Below are 16,675 nucleotides of genomic sequence, written 5' to 3'. Positions count from 1 at the left end.
TGCTGCATAATGATCGTGAAAAGTTGGTTATTTATTCAGCATCTCTTGCTCTAGCACCCTCAATTTCATAGTATCAGCCCCGAGACTCACAGGGCCACAGGCAGCCTAAAAACAAATCACTTGAACAGAAGGTTCATCTCAGGCTTACAGCAACGTTACCACGCTGCTAAGTGCTAGATTTACCCCTTAATGCCCACCAAAAAGGGAAAGCTCAGCAAAGCCAGTCTACTCGATCCCTGCATTTACCTGTCCTCAATTTCCTGAAGCTTCCTGCGAGCAACCTCGCATTGCTGTTCCCCCATTGTCTGATCCATTTCTTCACAGGGAATTTCTAACATGGCAGTTTCAGGACCGCTGCCACCATACTGACTTGCTACCTCCCCAGCTGCCTGCTGACCTGCACAGAGAATCCATTCTTCAGGGCTGGGGTTCAAAGGACAATTTTTGGCTCCTGTCAGTCTCTTCTTCCGCACAGGACAACTAGGAAACAAAATAAGTTTACAATTGTCAAGAGAGTAGTGTGCCACTCTACAGGAAAAAAACGTTATAAAGTCACATGCATTTCAACAGATTTGACAAACTATGGAAACATAACCTTCACAAAGAAAATAAATCAACACTGATCTTATTAAAATGTGGGTACCATGCAAGAATATCAGTGCTACACAATTAATGAGGTAACTGAAATGGATTTGAGCTCATGTGCACTTCAGGGGAAGAGTTCCAAATGGAAACCACGATAGAAGTGCCCTTCCTGTGTATGTTGTAGGCGAGATGTGCTCGAATCTTTACAGAAAACAAAAAGAACATTAAGATTTTTCAGGCTATAAAAGACAAATTAATTTACCCTTCTGCCTCTTCTTCTAGCTTATGCTTCTTTCCACAGCGAACAGAGACACTGCAGAAAAAAACAAAATGGTTATTTAGCGTCTTTCAGTGAAGCTGAGATTTTTCAGACAGTATTTTCCTCCCTTTTAAAATTTCACTTGCAGCTAAGAGCAACAGTTGTAGTATGTCACCAGCTGTGAAGGGAGCGGGAAGTTTGGACAATAAATGACCACTTTGTTACGAGCGATGTCACCGGAGCGGAAGGTAACGGCGCGGGCGGGCGGGGGGCGCTGAGCGCTGGCGGGGGGCGGCGGGGCCCCCGCGGCCCTCTGGTGCCTCACGGGCGTTGGACGCTTCTGTCCTAAAAAAAAGGCAACCGTTGAGAAGAATCCCCGTGGCTGGAAATGGAAGAGCCTGTGTTTTAATACAAATTAACTTCATTTCTTTGGCGCCTTTTATTCCTGTAGTGTAGTTTACTAAATTTTTGCCAAGGAAATCAAAGCCAGCCCGTACTCGGGATGGAGTACCGGCCCCTGCTCGGAGGCTTTAGCGCGCACGCCAAGGTAAGCGGAGCTGTCTCGGCCTCTGCGGGCCGTGTGGAGCCCGGCGGAGTTTGTAGCTTTAAGTGATGCACGGATGTGAAAATTTCCAATTGTTTCCTGTTTACTTCAAAAAGACGATCAGGCTTGTGAAGTTCTGTGTTTTCCTTAGACGCCCTGCCGTGTTACAAAATAGTGACTGTAAACACACATTTTTTTATTCTTGTGTTTCACATTAAATATAAACTGAATCTGGTTTGTGGCATGGCTCTAAAATGAGGTGAAAGTGCTTATAAGCTGCCAGGAGTTAAGTAACTCACAGAACAGATAAGGCTGTTGTCCACACTCTTAAGAAATCGGGGCCCAAACTCCACTGTAACACGTTACTGTAACGAGCTGACTGATTTGGGCAGGAGGAACAGAGCTGTCGTAACAAAACATAAATTGTGATGTATGTTAATGATTCTGGGAGCTTTTGTTTCTCTTCTGTCTGTTCTAGATTCCAGGTTGTAGCCATTCGACACACAAAACACACTGACTGGCAGTATTTGGTTAATAGAAAGGTCGGAGTGTGCAGCGTCTTTATTTACCACCTCTAGTTTTTTTCTACCATACTTGCTGCAGCCCTTATTTATTACTCTTCAGAGAAATTTGTTCAGCGAAACAGTTTATTCTCAGGAAACCATAAGAAAATATTAAATGCATTTTACTGTAATAAGATCAATTTTGACTTCTGAATGGGGAAGCTTTGAAGAAGTATCTTCACAAAAGACACAGCTCTTTCAGAGTACAGTGGAGCATCTGGAATAACTCACCATTTCTGGGAACTGGACCAAGAATGAGAACGATGAACTAGTCTGCATACCTTACAATGAGAAATTTAGGGAGTACAAGGTTATAAAAAAAAAAATTATATACGGTCTTCATCTGTGAAGGAAGATGGAATGTGATCACAGAAATGCCTTTAATATAGGAGACATTATTGGGTGCAGCTGAAGTTGGGCATAAAAGATGCTATGTGATGAAACTAGGACCTGATTTTTACTGAGAGGGTTGTGAAACATTTGAACTGGCTGCTATTTTTAGTACTGTCATATTCAATAAACAGTAGAGCCGGGAAGCATCCCATCAGAAAGCCAGACACTGTATAAACCTCTAGAGATTTTCTCTGGCCCAGAGGCCTCATCCTGAGTGTAATGTTTTATGACCAATTAGACTCTCTTGAGATTGAATGTATCATAATAGTGGTTTCTGTTGACCTTAAAACGTCTGAGTTGAAGTAAATTTTAGTTCCTAAATACTGATTTAGGGACGTAACTAGTTAATCAATATTGGAAAATTGAAAAATACATGCCAATGAAGTTTAGATTGAATACTGTTAATGGTGAAAAAAGTGTTTTGATTTAAGGTTTAGTACCTGCTAACTTGCAGACATCTGGTAATCAATTTAGGGACTTGCCAGGGGAAATAAAATATTGTTATTATTTCTCACATCTTAGATGAAATGTGAGCCAGAAACTGGGATATGGTTAATTCTTACACTGAACCATTGGACCTTTAAAATCAAACATAACCACTCATAACGTTCTTTCATAGAAAATAGACACCATGAGCAGCGTGGTTCACACAGAAAGCATTGACAAAGGTCAGTGAGTTGCTGTCGGCAGTGCTGTGGTTGTGTCGCCTGTGCTTAGTCTGGATGCTTGTCGCATCTCTCACAGACCTTAGTGATTGTGGCCAAAGTCAGTGTGAAATGTTTCTCCTGCTGCAGGTGTTGGAGAGTTTATGTAGTTTTCTCAACAAATACTTTCAGTGTTCAAAGCTAAAATCATTATATATTTCACTGTGATTTTCTCCTAGATAATATATGCATGTGGGTTCAAGGCCCTCTCTCTCTCTTCATGCCTGTTCTCTCTTCTGTTCTCTAGTTCCCCAGCTGGACCTTGTTTCTGGCTGTTTGTGCTGTTGGAATCGGAGGGACCTTCCAGTATGGGTATAATGTTTCCATTATCAATGCACCCACCCAGGTAAAATGCTGTCTCTTGTGTGCAGGTTGTTTTGGGGTGGTGTAGGTATCCTGGCTGGCTGGCCAAGAGGCCAGAGGCACTTGTACTGCGATTGCAGTGGAACCAAAGCAGGATTGCTCTCCTGTGGAGGATTCTGGTTGATTTCCAAAATGGTTTCATGTGGATTTGTTTGTGAGTACCTCCCATTAGAGGTATTCTGTGTCAGATATGCAACATAAATACCTGTTAAAGTGGTTTAGAAGGATTAACTGAATGAATGGATAAGTAATCTCTTCCAGTTACACCTTTGACTACCATAGCCCAGAACATTAAGACCGGAAGAGAACATTTTCAGTTGGAAGGGGCCTACAGTGATCATCTAGTCTGGCTGCCCCACCATATCATGGCTGGCCACAAGTTAGAGCAGATGATTAAGGGCATTGTCCAAATGCCTCTTATGAACGCAGACAGGGTGGGGGCATTGGCCACTTATCTAGGAAGCCTGTTGAGGGTTTGATCACCCTCTCTGTAAGGTGTCACCACTGTTTCTCCTAATGTCAAGTTTAAACCTCCCTGACGCAGCCGTGAACCATTCGCTTGCGTCCTCTTGCTGGGTAACGGGGAGAAAGGAGGGTTACAGTTGTCCATCACGAGGCAGCTTACTGAGGAAGACCTTAGAGAGTCAGAAAGTTGCATCTGTAGTGTCTGAGTGTCTTGTAGGTATCTTCACCTACTTGTTATTTTTTTATCCATTGCCGTGGCCTTGAGGATTCTGCATATTTTGTGGATGACTCGAGGATCTAAGCAGATGGTCTTGTGAAAGTGGTGGGTATAATTTTCTGCTGTCAGCTGATTTATTTTCTTGTGAAACTGTGAAGGCTGAATTTGCTACAACATTGTATGCTTTTTACAAAGTTTAAAATGAGCTGTTTGTGAAAGAACATGTAATATGCTAGAAGTAGAGGGAGAGTCCAGCAAGTTTGTTCTTCTGTTAAGTCTTTGTTTGCTGGCTAAGAATGGGAGCCTCTAATTACAGATACATGTCAGTTCAAGAGTTTAGCAAGACAAATGTTAGGAAACAAAGCATCTAAAATGACAGTTTAAAAGTTTTGACACATTTATACGGTAAGAAAGGTAGAGAAATATTAGAGTTGCAGAAAGCGATTTTACTATGGGTTGTTGGATGGCGCTAAGTCAGGAAGATTTAAATCGAGCATCAGAATGAGTCTTCTGACAGTAAAATTTTTTTAGGTTATGTGAGACCTCTGTGCTCTGAGATGTTCCTAAAAGACAGTAGAACCTACTCATCCACCTTGTCCCCCCCTTCATTTAGAAGGACCTCAGTGCTCTTCTGGAGCAGTGTGGGCAGGTTGTGTTTCCCCTCTAGTGGAACACAGCCTCTCCAGGGATAGGATATGAAAGCAAAGCTGCTCGGCAGTCTGAGATGTATGGGGCGTAGGAAATGGTAATACAAAACCAAAACACCAGCTAAGATGGTATCATGTTAGCTCCCAGTATTGGTTTTCAGGCTGAGGTGAAAGTTATTTATAGTGCCGCGCTGTTGGGCCATGCATAATGCTACACATTCATCATTTTCTACTGCAGCATATACACAGGTTCTTAAATGAAACCTGGACCAGTCGTTATCACAAGGAACTAAGTCCAGACTTGCTGACTTTTCTTTGGTCTGTCATTGCTTCTGTATTTTCACTTGGAGGCCTGTGTGGAGCCTTTATTGGAGGCAGCATGGCGATTCGGCTAGGCAGGTGAGTTATAGCAGCATGTTTTCTTTTCCTACTTTCTCACTGGGCTATAAAGTAAACAAGGGGAAAAAGAGCGGAGGAAAATGTACCTTTGGTGAATTTAGATGTTTTTCACTTCAAAGCAGAGTTCTCTGGTAGAATTTTACAGTTTGTACCAATGTGACTTTAAAAGATGAACCCTGAAGTACAGCCTTCCAGTCTATCCATTACATTTGTTGAAATCTAAGTAGGCATGTGCAGATGCTGTATGGTGGGAAACACAGGTCCCCCATACACGTTTGCAGCCTTCTTGCCAGTAAGGACGTGCTGCATAATCTGTAACAGTTCGTGCACATTCTGTGTAGATAAAGCATAAAGGAACGAAACCCCACTCCTGCCTTGTCGGGCACTTCTGTCATATTTATGCGTTATCCTTCTGTTTAGACCTTTTTAAAATATAAGGAATAGCTGTATCGGATATCTGGATTTCCAGTGAATAGCATGTTTCTTCAGCAGAAAGCATGGTTTTTTTCCATATTACCAGAAAGGAAAACTTAAAAAAAGGTGTTACTGCAGATTTTCTTAATGATGTTGGTGTTTGTTTTTCCCCCTCCTCTTTAGGAAAGGAGCTCTTTTGATGAATAATATTGTAGCAATACTGGCCTCCATTTTAATGGGCATCAGTTTTCCTACAGGATTGTTTGAGTTACTGATTGCTGGAAGATTTTTGATTGGCATAAATTCAGGTGAATCATTTCCTATTTCTACTTTCAGTAAACTGTGGTGACTGATAAATTACTGTTACTGCTGCTTCTTTAGCTGGTCTGATATGTGTTTGCTGCTTTGTAGATATGATGACAAAAATGTTCTGTAATCTAACTTGGAATCTGAAGGCAGCTAAATTAATAAGTTAACTAAGTCTGATTTCCTACATGTTTTGGTTCGGTAACTCTTTTCAAAGCAAAATCTATTAATAGGAAAATGTTTTTCTACTTACTCGTAGGTATTGGGATCTGTGTGCAGCCTCTGTATATTGGTGAGGTAGCCCCAAAACATCTTAGAGGTGGCATGGCCATGGGGACTTCCATCTTTCTGACCGGAGGGATTCTGACAGGACAAATAATTGGTTTGAGGTTAGAAATGCATTTTTTTTCCTGCCTTACATTACTTGCATGTAAAGAATTCCAGTTCCCTTCCGCTCCTTGCAAAACATTGAGGCCATTGTAGCATTAGTGAATCAGCTTCACACAGGTCTACCTGTAGGAAGAAAACCCTGCTTTTGTCACCTTATTCCTACGCCTACGTCTGTGCTGTCTCCCCAGAGAAGTGCTTAGATGGGGCAGCCAGAACACCATCAGTAAAATGGGCACATTTATGCTGAGTTCATATTTCCTGCCAGTTTCTTGCTGGAGACAGTGGACATTCGTAAGACAGGATTTGAGAGCAAAGGACTCGCAAATTCTGTATTGTAGCACTACTGCTGGTTTTGTCCCTTGTGAGATCAGATGAAGTTGCTAGGGACTTTATCCAGTTGGATCTTAAAGAGTTCCAAGAACAGAGACTGCACAACCTCAGGATAAAAAGCTTCTCTCATGAAGTCTGCTAGAAGCTTTCCACTGCCTTAAGAGCAACTGGTTGTACCCCAAGTAAGTGCACATTATCTATTTTTCCCCTGTCCCTATACCAAAAGCACTTGGACTTCTCTTTTCTTTTTCCATGTTACTAGCTTCTGAATTAACTGATTTTGCTAGGTAATTCAGGTGTGAAGTGCTACAAAGTAAAATATAAACTTCGGACTGCATAATTAGGGTCATTTAAAGTGCAATACATTATTGTGACAGGTTTGCATACAACATCTCATCCTGCGGGTTCTAACTGTACCAGTTTTAATGATTCCTTTCAGTGTAATAGAATTACATAAATGCTGTCAGATCAGCTTTGAATGGGAGGTGGAATCATGACTTCCCGAGTTCCTTTCTAGCCTAAATTACTGAATGATTCTCAAAAGCAAATGCCGCTGCCAGCCTTAAGGTGAAGTCCATGTGCTTTTCCTTTCCTGCATTGGTAGAAAACGCAGCTTTGGCAAACCTGGCAATAGTGCTTGGGACCAACGCAGCGATAAGCAGCAGTACCGTGGTGTTGCTTGTCTCTTCCTGAATGGAACCTGATTTCAGAGTGGCTGGAAAATACTTTCCCAGCCTCTTTCTGCTGATGTTCGCAGGATGTGGGTAACTGTTCACAAGGGGACTTTCCTCGAAGGACAAACATCTTTCTCCCAAAAGTTTTCCGAATAGTTAACAATAGCTAATTACTACTTTTTTTTTTTTTTCCCCCCACACCTTTCCCAGGGAATTCTTAGGTGGAGAAACCTACTGGCCTCTGTTGCTATCCAGCAGCTGTTTCCCAGCATTTGCCCAACTTTTATTCCTCCCGTGGTTTCCTGAAAGTCCCAGATATCTTCTTATTGACAGAGGAGATGAGCTGAGCTGTGCCAAAGGTAATTTACAGCATTTATACTTTGAGTCTTCAGGAGGGTACAGTGAGTATATCAGGTTCCAGATTCTCCTTTTATCTTTACCAGCACAGCACAGGTATATCACCTGGTGCTTTTCAGCCCTTGTTTTTCCTTCAGTGAGCTTATATGGCAAAAGGGATTGTGGAACTTGGGAGTCTGTAATGGATTGTGAACAGAACTGTCTTATGTCATTTCAAATATATTCAAGTTTTGTTACTTTCTAATGAAATCTCTTAAGGTTTCATAGTTTTTCTCTTGGATGAAGTAACATACCTGAACTATTTCACCTCTTCATTTCACCTGTTCATTTCTCAGGTTATGTCACAGATTAAGTATAAGTTATATCAAATATTTTCTTTCATTCGGTGTTACTGTTGTACTTTTCTTGTAAGAAATAATAAAAAATAATGTATTAAAAAGGAGACAGCATAAGTAGCTGGAAACTTACACTTGAAATACTCACCAAGAAAAATATTTCCAAGTCAGATACTCATCTAAAAAAAAAAAAAAGCAAAGTAATGCCACTGAAATCTCCAAATACACCGTAGCAAAAAATATTGGAAAACAAGCAAGCCAAAAACAAGTCAGAAAGCAAATTACTTAATTCCCAGCTTTCTAGAGCAGAAATTTTTAATACTCTACCAAAAGCCGTGTCATTATGGAAAGAGATTATTCTCCAGAAGTTGTGGTCAATAGGTAAACAAAAGAGAGTTTATTTTCTTCTTTTTTAGCTTTGAAACGATTTCATGGTTCTTCAGAGTATGGAAAGGAGATGGAAGACATCCAGCAGGAGCATTCTGCCTTAGATGGGGAGGAACCCAAGAAGCCCTGGCAGTTGTTCTCTGACCGTGGTGTGCGATGGCAGCTCATTTCTGTGATTGTGATGACTATGGGCCAACAGCTCAGTGGGATAAACGCTGTAAGATTTCATGTGTACAAACAGCTGAAATAATTAATTAATTTCCATCTGTTTTTCAACCTTTTATTAACACAAAAACTCCATGCAGCTCGGAGAAATGGGATAAGTGGGGAAAGGATATTTTTGTATTACTTCTGTTTCTTTTTTTCATTTTTTTTTGTTGTTTTTATGTGTCTGGCATGTAAATTTATTTTCAAAATGACCTAATACTTATGTTTACATTCTTTTTGAAAAAGTAAATAACGGTGGATTAGCTTATCCTATTGTGTGTGGTTTAGGAATGTGAAGTGGTATTTTTGGTAAGTTGAATAATTATATTTGCTTTTATGATAGTGGTATATTTACCTAGACATGTATTTAATGGATTTTTCTTGCTGTTCATGTCAAATTAATAACTCCCAATATAAAGTACATTGAGCTGTGTGTTTAGTATGAACTTGACCTGGTTTCCAGCCGATGATTTAACTGCAAGGAACGCTCCGTTATTTTTTTTTTCTTTTTTTCTGTTGCAGATTTACTTCTATGCGACTTACATTTTTGAACAAGCTGGGATCTCAGCTGAAAAAATCCCGTATGTGACACTTGGCACTGGAGCTTGTGAGTGCCTCACAGCCCTCACCTGTGTAAGTAAGAGTTTATTTTACCTCCTGATGTAGAGTAATGCTGCTTCTTGAAGAGCATGGGTAAATACAAGATCAATATAGTGACATTATGTCTTGTCCACAGGGTTTACTGATAGACTACGTGGGACGAAGATACCTCATAATTGGGGGTTATCTCCTTATGACCCTTTGGAGCATTGTTTTAACCTTCTCTCTGACTTACCAGGTGTACAGAAGAACTCATTTGTATTACATGATATGACTATAGGGAGTGAAAATGTGTGACACTCAAAAGAAGCTGGAAGATAAGAGCTGCATAAACAGCAGTGTAAAAAGTGACAGTAATTGGAAGATTTGATCAGTTCTGCAGCTGGATTTCCCTAAAATAAGAGAATCCCCTCAGCTAAGATTTGATCATGTATTTGTCTTAAAGCTGCAGCTGCATTTAATTCTGACAGAACTTAGGTGATGACAAAACAGCATTTATTCTAGCTTTTAAAGTAATTTTAGGATTAAATACTACATAGCAATGATATTAAGCATCAGAGTCCACTTAAAGGCAAACAGTAAAACAAGAAGTACAGTAAAGATGCTGAAATTCGAAAGACACTTAAATCCATTAAGTTTAAATTGAAAAAAAAACTATTGGAAACTCACTAGAAATACTGACAGTGCTGTAAATTTATCATGTGAAGACAACATCCTGCCTCGCTTTTTGATGTAGTACAAAGAGATGGATTGTAAATGGTTCTGTGTACCACATCAGCTCAAAGGGGGCAGCCCACGGACCTCAGATCTGTCTCTGGGCTTGCAGGCTGCACCACGCTAAGTATTTATCATCACCTCTGGGTAATCTGAGCAAGAGGATGTAGGTGTAGCTCCAACAGCAAGCAATTCGACTTAGTCAGTGTCTGGGTGCCCACAGACCCTTTGTGGCGCAGGTGGGGTCCCGGGTCCCGCGGCACGGCTGGAGGGCAGAGCTGGCACTGGCTTGGCGGTAGCGTCTGGCCGGAGCAGAGCTGGGCCAGGCGAGGAGTTGAGTGAGCCAGCTGTTAGGCGGAGGCCTAGGTTTAATTATTTTATTACAACTTCTGTAAATGTCTTGGTTTGCTTTTAAATAATGGGATTTCAAGCTTAGGCTTGGTCTTACTATGCACCTAGTTCTACATGGGTCTAGCAGTCCTGATGTTTCTTCGATGCACTACTGCAATTTATGCAAACATAAATACTGTGAGAAGTCTGTTCATGCTGTGAAAGTCCTTAATGACAGCTAACTCATGGGCTCAGTGTAAAAACTCCAAAATCAGCTCAGGCAAACTAGTAAAACCACATAATTATGTTCAATATTCGTGTAGATTTTTAGCCTTGGAGGACTAATTATAAATCTTGACAGAAGTACTAGACCCCATTTAGTATAAATTATTAAATATCTAATTTCTTTGAAGCAATACTGTAAATAAATCAGCTGTAAACAAACAGCTGTGAATGACTATTGGTCTTAGTTGCAATAAAATAGCAAAAGGAGATGTAGCTGTTAAACCAGACTTGTAAAACTGGATTATCAAAATCTGAACCAAATCTCCTTGTTCTCTTCTGTTCCAGGATCTGTACTCGTGGGTGCCTTACGTGAGCATGGCGTCTATATTTGCCTTCATCTTGAGCTTTGGGCTGGGACCAGGTAGTGCACAGCAGGGAGGTTGTGGGTGCCGTGATGTCCCTGGGTGGCCGCTGCGCTGCCCGAGGAGGCCCTGAGCCCGTCCATGGAACTGGGGCTCACCTGCCCCTTCCTCGGGGCCAGCGACGCGGGAGGGGGCTCGGTTCTGGCCTTGGGGCTGGTCCAGTGATACAAGAAGCAAGAAAAATCCTGTCAGGCCTTTAAAGGTGCCCTTGCTCCTGAGCAGCGCTGCTGAAATAGGGCTGCTTGGCAGGACACTTACTAGTGGGTGTAGATCCAAAACTGTGCCAGTGTTTGTTGGGGTTTTTTTTTATAGCATCAGATCAGCTAGTGGCATATTCAAAAGCAACTCAGTTTTTCTGGAAATAGTGCAAATGGACACTGAGCACAATAATCTACTCTGTTTCTGACCTTCCCCAGGTGGCATAACAAACACCCTGACAGCTGAGTTATTTGTACAGTCTTCACGGCCTGCTGCCTACATGATAGGAGGGACTATTAGTTGGATTAGTTTCTTCACAATTGGAATGCTCTTTCCCTTTATAGTGGTAAGTACATGTAACGCTTTCCTGATTGCCTCACCTCCCATTTAATCTTCTACTCGGGTTCCATCAGATCGTTTTTTCTGGCGCAGTAACACTTAAACATAGGAAGCACGCTACCCCTCAGCCCAGTGTAACTAGATTCAGTCCCTCTTAAAATACTTTATAGACACCAACAAAAAATAATAAAACATGATAAATGAAAATTGTAAGGAATGCTTGGGGGTAACTTTCATGTTCAGATGAAAGAAAATGGAGAGGATATCAAAACTAGAAAAACTTAGGTCAGCTATTGAGATTGAACTAGCAAATTTCTTAACAGTGCCTTGTGCTTTTATGTCAAAGTAAAGTAGTAGTAGTACCTGGGGGTAGTGGTTCACACCCCTGAACTCGCTGACCGGGGTTCTGTGATCAGGAAATGATTAGAAAAAGCAGGACAGTCTTTCATTTCTAGCTGCGTATTTTCAGTTTTAGCACTTTGAGAGCAAGACAGTGACAGCACACAGCAGGGCATCTTGATCTGACAGCCCTTTCTTGTTGAACTCTGCTTCTCAACAAGATAATTGGGTTTTGTCAATGTATAGCGTTGAAAAATACTAACAAACATTCAGAAAAAGATAAATCGTATCTTAAGATATGCAACAGTTAAGTAGCAAATACTGACTTGCCATTACATTGTGAATTGTTTAGTGTGTTTAAAGGTTTGGGTCTTTTGTGGTTTTGGTGGGTTTTTTTAGTAAAAGTGTATTACCTGGCACTTGATAGCCTTTTATCTAAATGAAAAAAAATTAGAAAAAAGTAGTTACATGTAAAATAAGGATAGGTTGAATGTCTTTGTATTAAAAACATCTGAGCAGCAGTGTTAGGTGTGAATGGAGAGAAAAAGCTCTTTATCTTCCAAAACCCACTGTTACACCTGAAATATGTTGCAATCAAATAAACTTTGTTTTCAGAATGGACTGAAACATTATTGTTTCCTGGTGTTCTTACTGGAGTGCTCCTTAGTTGCTGCCTTTGTCTTCCTTGTAATTCCTGAGACCAAAAACAAATCTTTTCTGGAAATCAAAAAGGAATTTCACAAGCTTAATTTTGGAAGAAACACCAAAAAAAAGGAAACAGATCTTTCTGAAAGAAGACAACTGTATGATGAATTTAAAAACAAAAATCTGTGTAATTTCACAGCTGTAACAAAACTTCAATGAGAATGATGAGCAGCGTCTCCTAAATCAGCAGTGTAATACCATGAGCAAGTAGCTTATTAAATCTTCCTGTGTATTTAGTGGAGGTCTCATTAAAGGCAAGTTAATCTTTCTGAAATGCTGTTAAAACATATATTGCTGAAATGCAGTTCACAACATATTATACCTAGAAGGTTTGATGTTTAGATACGCTTGATGTAGGGATGCAGAAATGCCAGGAGAGGGTGTTCAAGGAATTCCTCCCCCTGGCAGCTTTGTCTGTAATTCAGTAGCTCTTCTTCAGATATAAGTAATCAAGCAAATGTTAAAGCTTTACTGAATAAAATACTCTGGGGCGTTAAAAGCCAAACAAGAACCGACCTACTGAGAAACCGATTTTATACTTTATGTTTTTATACATATTGGGGTATTGAGTTGCCATTTTTCACTTAAATAACCTTTCAAAGATTTAAGGATATTCCTCATCTACTCCTACCACTGTGACTGTACACAAACAGTACAGCACCTCTCTGAATTACTGTTATTTGTAATAAACTCCTATTATAAAGACTTGTTTCCCAAAAGGGTACTAATAAAGCAGTTTCTGGGGTTTGAGTTTGGGTTTATTTTTTTGTCCTAACCTGTCATCTTAACATTTCAAACTGTGCAACAGGGTAAAACTACTTCTCGTTCTGAAGGGCACTTCCCTGCAGACAGAGATCACAAAAAGCACCAAGCAGCAGAGAAGATGGACGATAGGAATGAAATACTTTTCACCTTTACAGGCTTCTCTAGCTGGTCTGACAGGTCCTTCAGGCTCTCTGCAGTCTCCTTGGGCATGTTCTACTGAGGGAGCTTTCTGCTTTGTCCCCAGCATTTTGGCCAGGACTCTCAACTGAAAATAAGTTCTTCATAGTTTAGTAGTCAAAAAGTAAGAAATATTAATTACATATGGTGCTTGTGTGCCTCACTGGTAGTGGTTTCCGTACCCGCAGCTCCCAGAACAGCTGTCCTGCCTCACTACGCCTCTGTTCCTCTTGCAGGCATTACCCAGTTCCATCTGTCACAGTAAGTGCCACGGTAAGCACTGGTTTATCTTCCTTCTCTCAGAATTAAAGCTTTTAATGAAAACGTAGGAAGCAAACACCATTTTTTGGTAACTAAATCAGCTGTTTAATTGAAAATAACATTAACTCTTAGCAGTAAAGGAAGCAGTATCAGGAAGGGATCTTCTTGTGCTTCACTTTATCCTCTAAGTTTGCAAAATATTTCATTTTGGCTAGAAACTTCTTAGCTTCCTGAAGATCACCTGAAATGAAATAAACCAGTAGTAGTTTACAGAGGGAAGGCTGAATTTCATTTTCAAAATTAATCTCAAGCTTTCAATGACAGCACCCATTTCTCTACCAAGAACTGCAAGTTTTAAGGACCCATATGTTACTAAAACCATCTTGCCTGTTTTCATCTCAGATGGTTTTGGAACACCTCATTGAGTGCACATGTAAAAATTAACAATTTAGGAATAATGTGACATGAATGCCCTCTAACGACTTTTTTTGTGAAGTGGCTATAGTATTGATGTAACCACAGGGGAATTTTGAGTATCTAGACAAGAATTCTTTTTTTTTCCTTTAACTTATGTAATTAGACCAACTGCCACCACTGAAAAATTCAAAAGGTCTGTAGGACTCTGGTCCAGACAGTGTCAGTTCCTAAAGCCTGAGGCGGGCATGGGGTCCTTCCTGCTGTGCAGCCCCGGGGCAGAGCAGAACTGTTGCTGTATTGACTTCTGCTTGGCTGACAGCTTCAAGTCTCAGGACAGGTGGCAAGTTTGATTAAGCAGTGGTCTGGGAAACAAACAAAAAATTTCTTAGCATCTGCATTCCCACTGGAAGCGATCATTTTGATGCAAACTGAATTAACTGGAACTTCCGTACTGGATTTTTTTTAATGTGAGGTCCTGAATTGCCTGAATCAGCAGAAAGGGCAGCTTAGAAGTATTTGTTGTAAGTACCAAACAAAGAACACTTGTTCATGCAGTATTTCTGTCCTGAAGATCAGGAAACATTTGTCAATAAAAGAATGTGGGGTTTTGAAGCATTTATAACTGCTGTGTGTGGCAGCTAAGCATTGAATAGAAACAGCTACCTCTTTCAAAAGCTGCAGTCACCTCTCTGGTCAGTTCTTCCTGTTTAACTGTAAAACAAATTATTCCATTCACTTTTTGTTACATACTTAGTGTAGTCAATACCACTGCATTCTGATTGTCTGTGGTGAGAAACTCAAGTACATCTCGATCTTCTAGGAGCTGTGAGAACTTTCCATAGTAATGTTGTCAATTTTTTAAAATTACAGTTTCAGAGAGATTTCTTCATTTAGACAGGTTTACAGACAGCAATTCCAATGCAAATAAATGGTCACTAACTTCCCAGAAATCTAACTTAATTTTAGTGTTCACCCTGCTGCAGGTAATTTCCTTCTGTTCTACTTAGTTTTTATTCCAGTTATTCTAATTGCTTTTGGCACACCGCTGTTACTGCAAATAATTTATACCAGTAAACTAAATGTAAACTCAGTAAACCAACAATACAAACAAGAAGGCTGCTTGTATAGGGATAGTAATCACGTAATGGTTGCTAAGCTGAAGAAGGTGCAAGAAATACAATGTCTGTATAAATTAAATTATTTAATGTGGTCAGCCAAACATTTTATTCAACTTTGAGTGGCTCGCTCTTTGAGAACAGTCTACTTGCCCTGATCTGCTGAAGGGTCAGTAAGTTCCTTTTTACAGTTAATATAAATACCCATTTTTGCTTTCAGAACAGCAACTGTTTATACAGAGTTTCTCAAGCCAGATTTGATGTTTAGGTGGCATAAATTGGTAAAGACAGCATTTGGGCAGGAGCAGGCTCTTGCAGTGAGTCAGTTCAAGAGTAATGCAAGTTAGAGATACTACAAGAAATAGACTGAAAAAGTTAAGAGTCTTCAGAAGGACTCATATTACGTGAGATACAGTAACTTATTTCTGTCCAAAACCCTGAAGTCATAACCTACCTTTAATTAAAGTTTCAATTTCTTCAAGGGTACCCTCATTTTTAGGGTCTGCTAATTTCTCATTAATTTCCATGATTTCTGTGAGAAACACTGGGTCTGCATCACAGTCTGTCTCTTGTGCTGGCTCTACTCCGTTCAGCTCCAGCTGGTGAAGAGAATGGGAATTTGGAAATACACATTCTTACATCTTTTAAAATGTGAATTGCTTTCTTGACTATCTGATAAAACTTCCAGTTTTATGGAATGGAAAACTTCCAGTTCCATGAAATGTGCATAAACAGAGTAACATCTTAAAGTGAGCTCCACAGGTAGATCATAAAGATGAGAAGTTAACCAGAGCAGAAAAGTGTCACAAAGACTGCCAGGGGACAGACAGGGTGTGTGCTGCAGGCAACAAATCAGTATAACCTGAGCAGCAAATGAGATGGCAATAATCAGTAAAGTGTTTAGTGGAAAAGCTGATTAATTTTCAGCCAAGCTTGGTTTTGCTCTCCCTTCAGTGCCTGGGAATTCTCTTCTGCAGAGGAACATGAGCGTGTCAGTGATGGAGTCAAAGGCCTGACAGCCCCAGCCCTGTCACAGAGCCCTGACCGAAGGGGTGACGGACGCCTTACGAGATAGAGGCCTCGGCTCAGGGGGTTCAGCAGGGTCTGGTAGGCCTTGTTGATGAGGGACGAGTGTTGCTCAGAGTAGCACTGTTCTTTCTGGGAATGGACGATAAATAAAAGTAAGTGGCAGAATCGTTATGCTTTATTACCTGCGGAGAAACAGTGTTGAATTTTTTTTAGTTGGCAGGAAGAGCAGGGAGCGGGCTCGCTGGGCTGGGAAACTCTTATCTGGGGCAACTTAGGCTTCAGGGACCACAGCAGCTGCTCACACCGTCTCCGCCGTGGATCTGCCAGCAGCGCTCTGAGCACCAGGACCCCAAACGCGGCCGGTGCCCGTAACCCCACACGGGCGGGCGGCAGCGGCTCCAGCCACCGCGGAGCCCTAAGGGCCCCGGCGGCGCGGGCTGGGACGGGACAGGCGGCCAAGCCCTTGTCCGTGTTCCCTCCGTGTCCAGTCCCGTCGTCTT

At 41.0% G+C, this 16,675-nt stretch overlaps 3 protein-coding genes and 1 long non-coding RNA gene across 4 annotated transcripts in view; 2 read left to right on the top strand and 2 right to left on the bottom strand.

Annotated features, from left to right (window-relative positions):
* Positions 1 to 1,077: 1,077 nt before the first annotated feature.
* Positions 1,078 to 12,685, top strand: LOC113486116 (solute carrier family 2, facilitated glucose transporter member 11-like). Its single transcript, XM_026859817.1, has 13 exons — positions 1,078 to 1,092; positions 1,296 to 1,391; positions 3,296 to 3,394; positions 4,979 to 5,139; positions 5,737 to 5,861; positions 6,119 to 6,248; positions 7,464 to 7,612; positions 8,362 to 8,549; positions 9,062 to 9,172; positions 9,276 to 9,377; positions 10,754 to 10,829; positions 11,247 to 11,374; positions 12,322 to 12,685. Exons 2-13 carry the CDS (start codon positions 1,347 to 1,349, stop codon positions 12,568 to 12,570), a joined length of 1,563 nt encoding a protein of 520 aa, XP_026715618.1. The 5' UTR covers positions 1,078 to 1,092; positions 1,296 to 1,346; the 3' UTR covers positions 12,571 to 12,685.
* Positions 1,131 to 16,675, top strand: part of CHEK2 (checkpoint kinase 2) — a 34,582-nt gene continuing 19,037 nt past the window's right edge. Inside the window, exon 1 of the mRNA XM_026859814.1 lies at positions 1,131 to 1,157. The gene's annotated coding sequence lies outside the window, so the exon portion shown is untranslated. The remainder of the gene's footprint in view (positions 1,158 to 16,675) is intronic.
* On the bottom strand, positions 1,273 to 6,208 carry LOC113486118. Its single transcript, XR_003399546.1, has 2 exons — positions 6,113 to 6,208; positions 1,273 to 5,178 (listed from the first exon to the last, which is right to left on the bottom strand). It is a non-coding gene; the product is annotated as an uncharacterized LOC113486118 (long non-coding RNA).
* On the bottom strand, positions 13,696 to 16,340 carry HSCB (HscB mitochondrial iron-sulfur cluster cochaperone; the record flags this gene model as incomplete). The annotated part of the gene is made up of 4 exons (XM_026859818.1): positions 13,696 to 13,855; positions 14,695 to 14,742; positions 15,601 to 15,745; positions 16,215 to 16,340. Coding segments are annotated over 4 exons (411 nt in total), but the record flags the coding sequence as incomplete, so codon positions are not given.

The sequence above is a fragment of the Athene cunicularia genome (assembly GCF_003259725.1).
Source record: "Athene cunicularia isolate RWA chromosome 15 unlocalized genomic scaffold, athCun1 chr15_part1, whole genome shotgun sequence".
Classification (NCBI taxonomy): Eukaryota; Metazoa; Chordata; class Aves; order Strigiformes; family Strigidae; genus Athene; species Athene cunicularia.
The sequence above is the reverse complement of the archived record's forward strand: the minus strand, read 5'-3'. Positions and strand labels throughout refer to the sequence as shown.

What these genes read in the sequence shown, in the direction of transcription:
- LOC113486116 (XM_026859817.1), top strand. Translation starts at nt 1,347, where the DNA reads ATGGAGTACCGGCCCCTGCTCGGAGGCTTTAGCGCGCACGCCAAG. An exon ending in GCTTTAGCGCGCACGCCAAG is followed by an intron (nt 1,392 to 3,295) that starts GTAAGCGGAGCT and finishes TCTGTTCTCTAG; the next exon opens with TTCCCCAGCTGGACCTTGTT. An exon ending in CCTTCTCTCTGACTTACCAG is followed by an intron (nt 9,378 to 10,753) that starts GTGTACAGAAGA and finishes CTTCTGTTCCAG; the next exon opens with GATCTGTACTCGTGGGTGCC.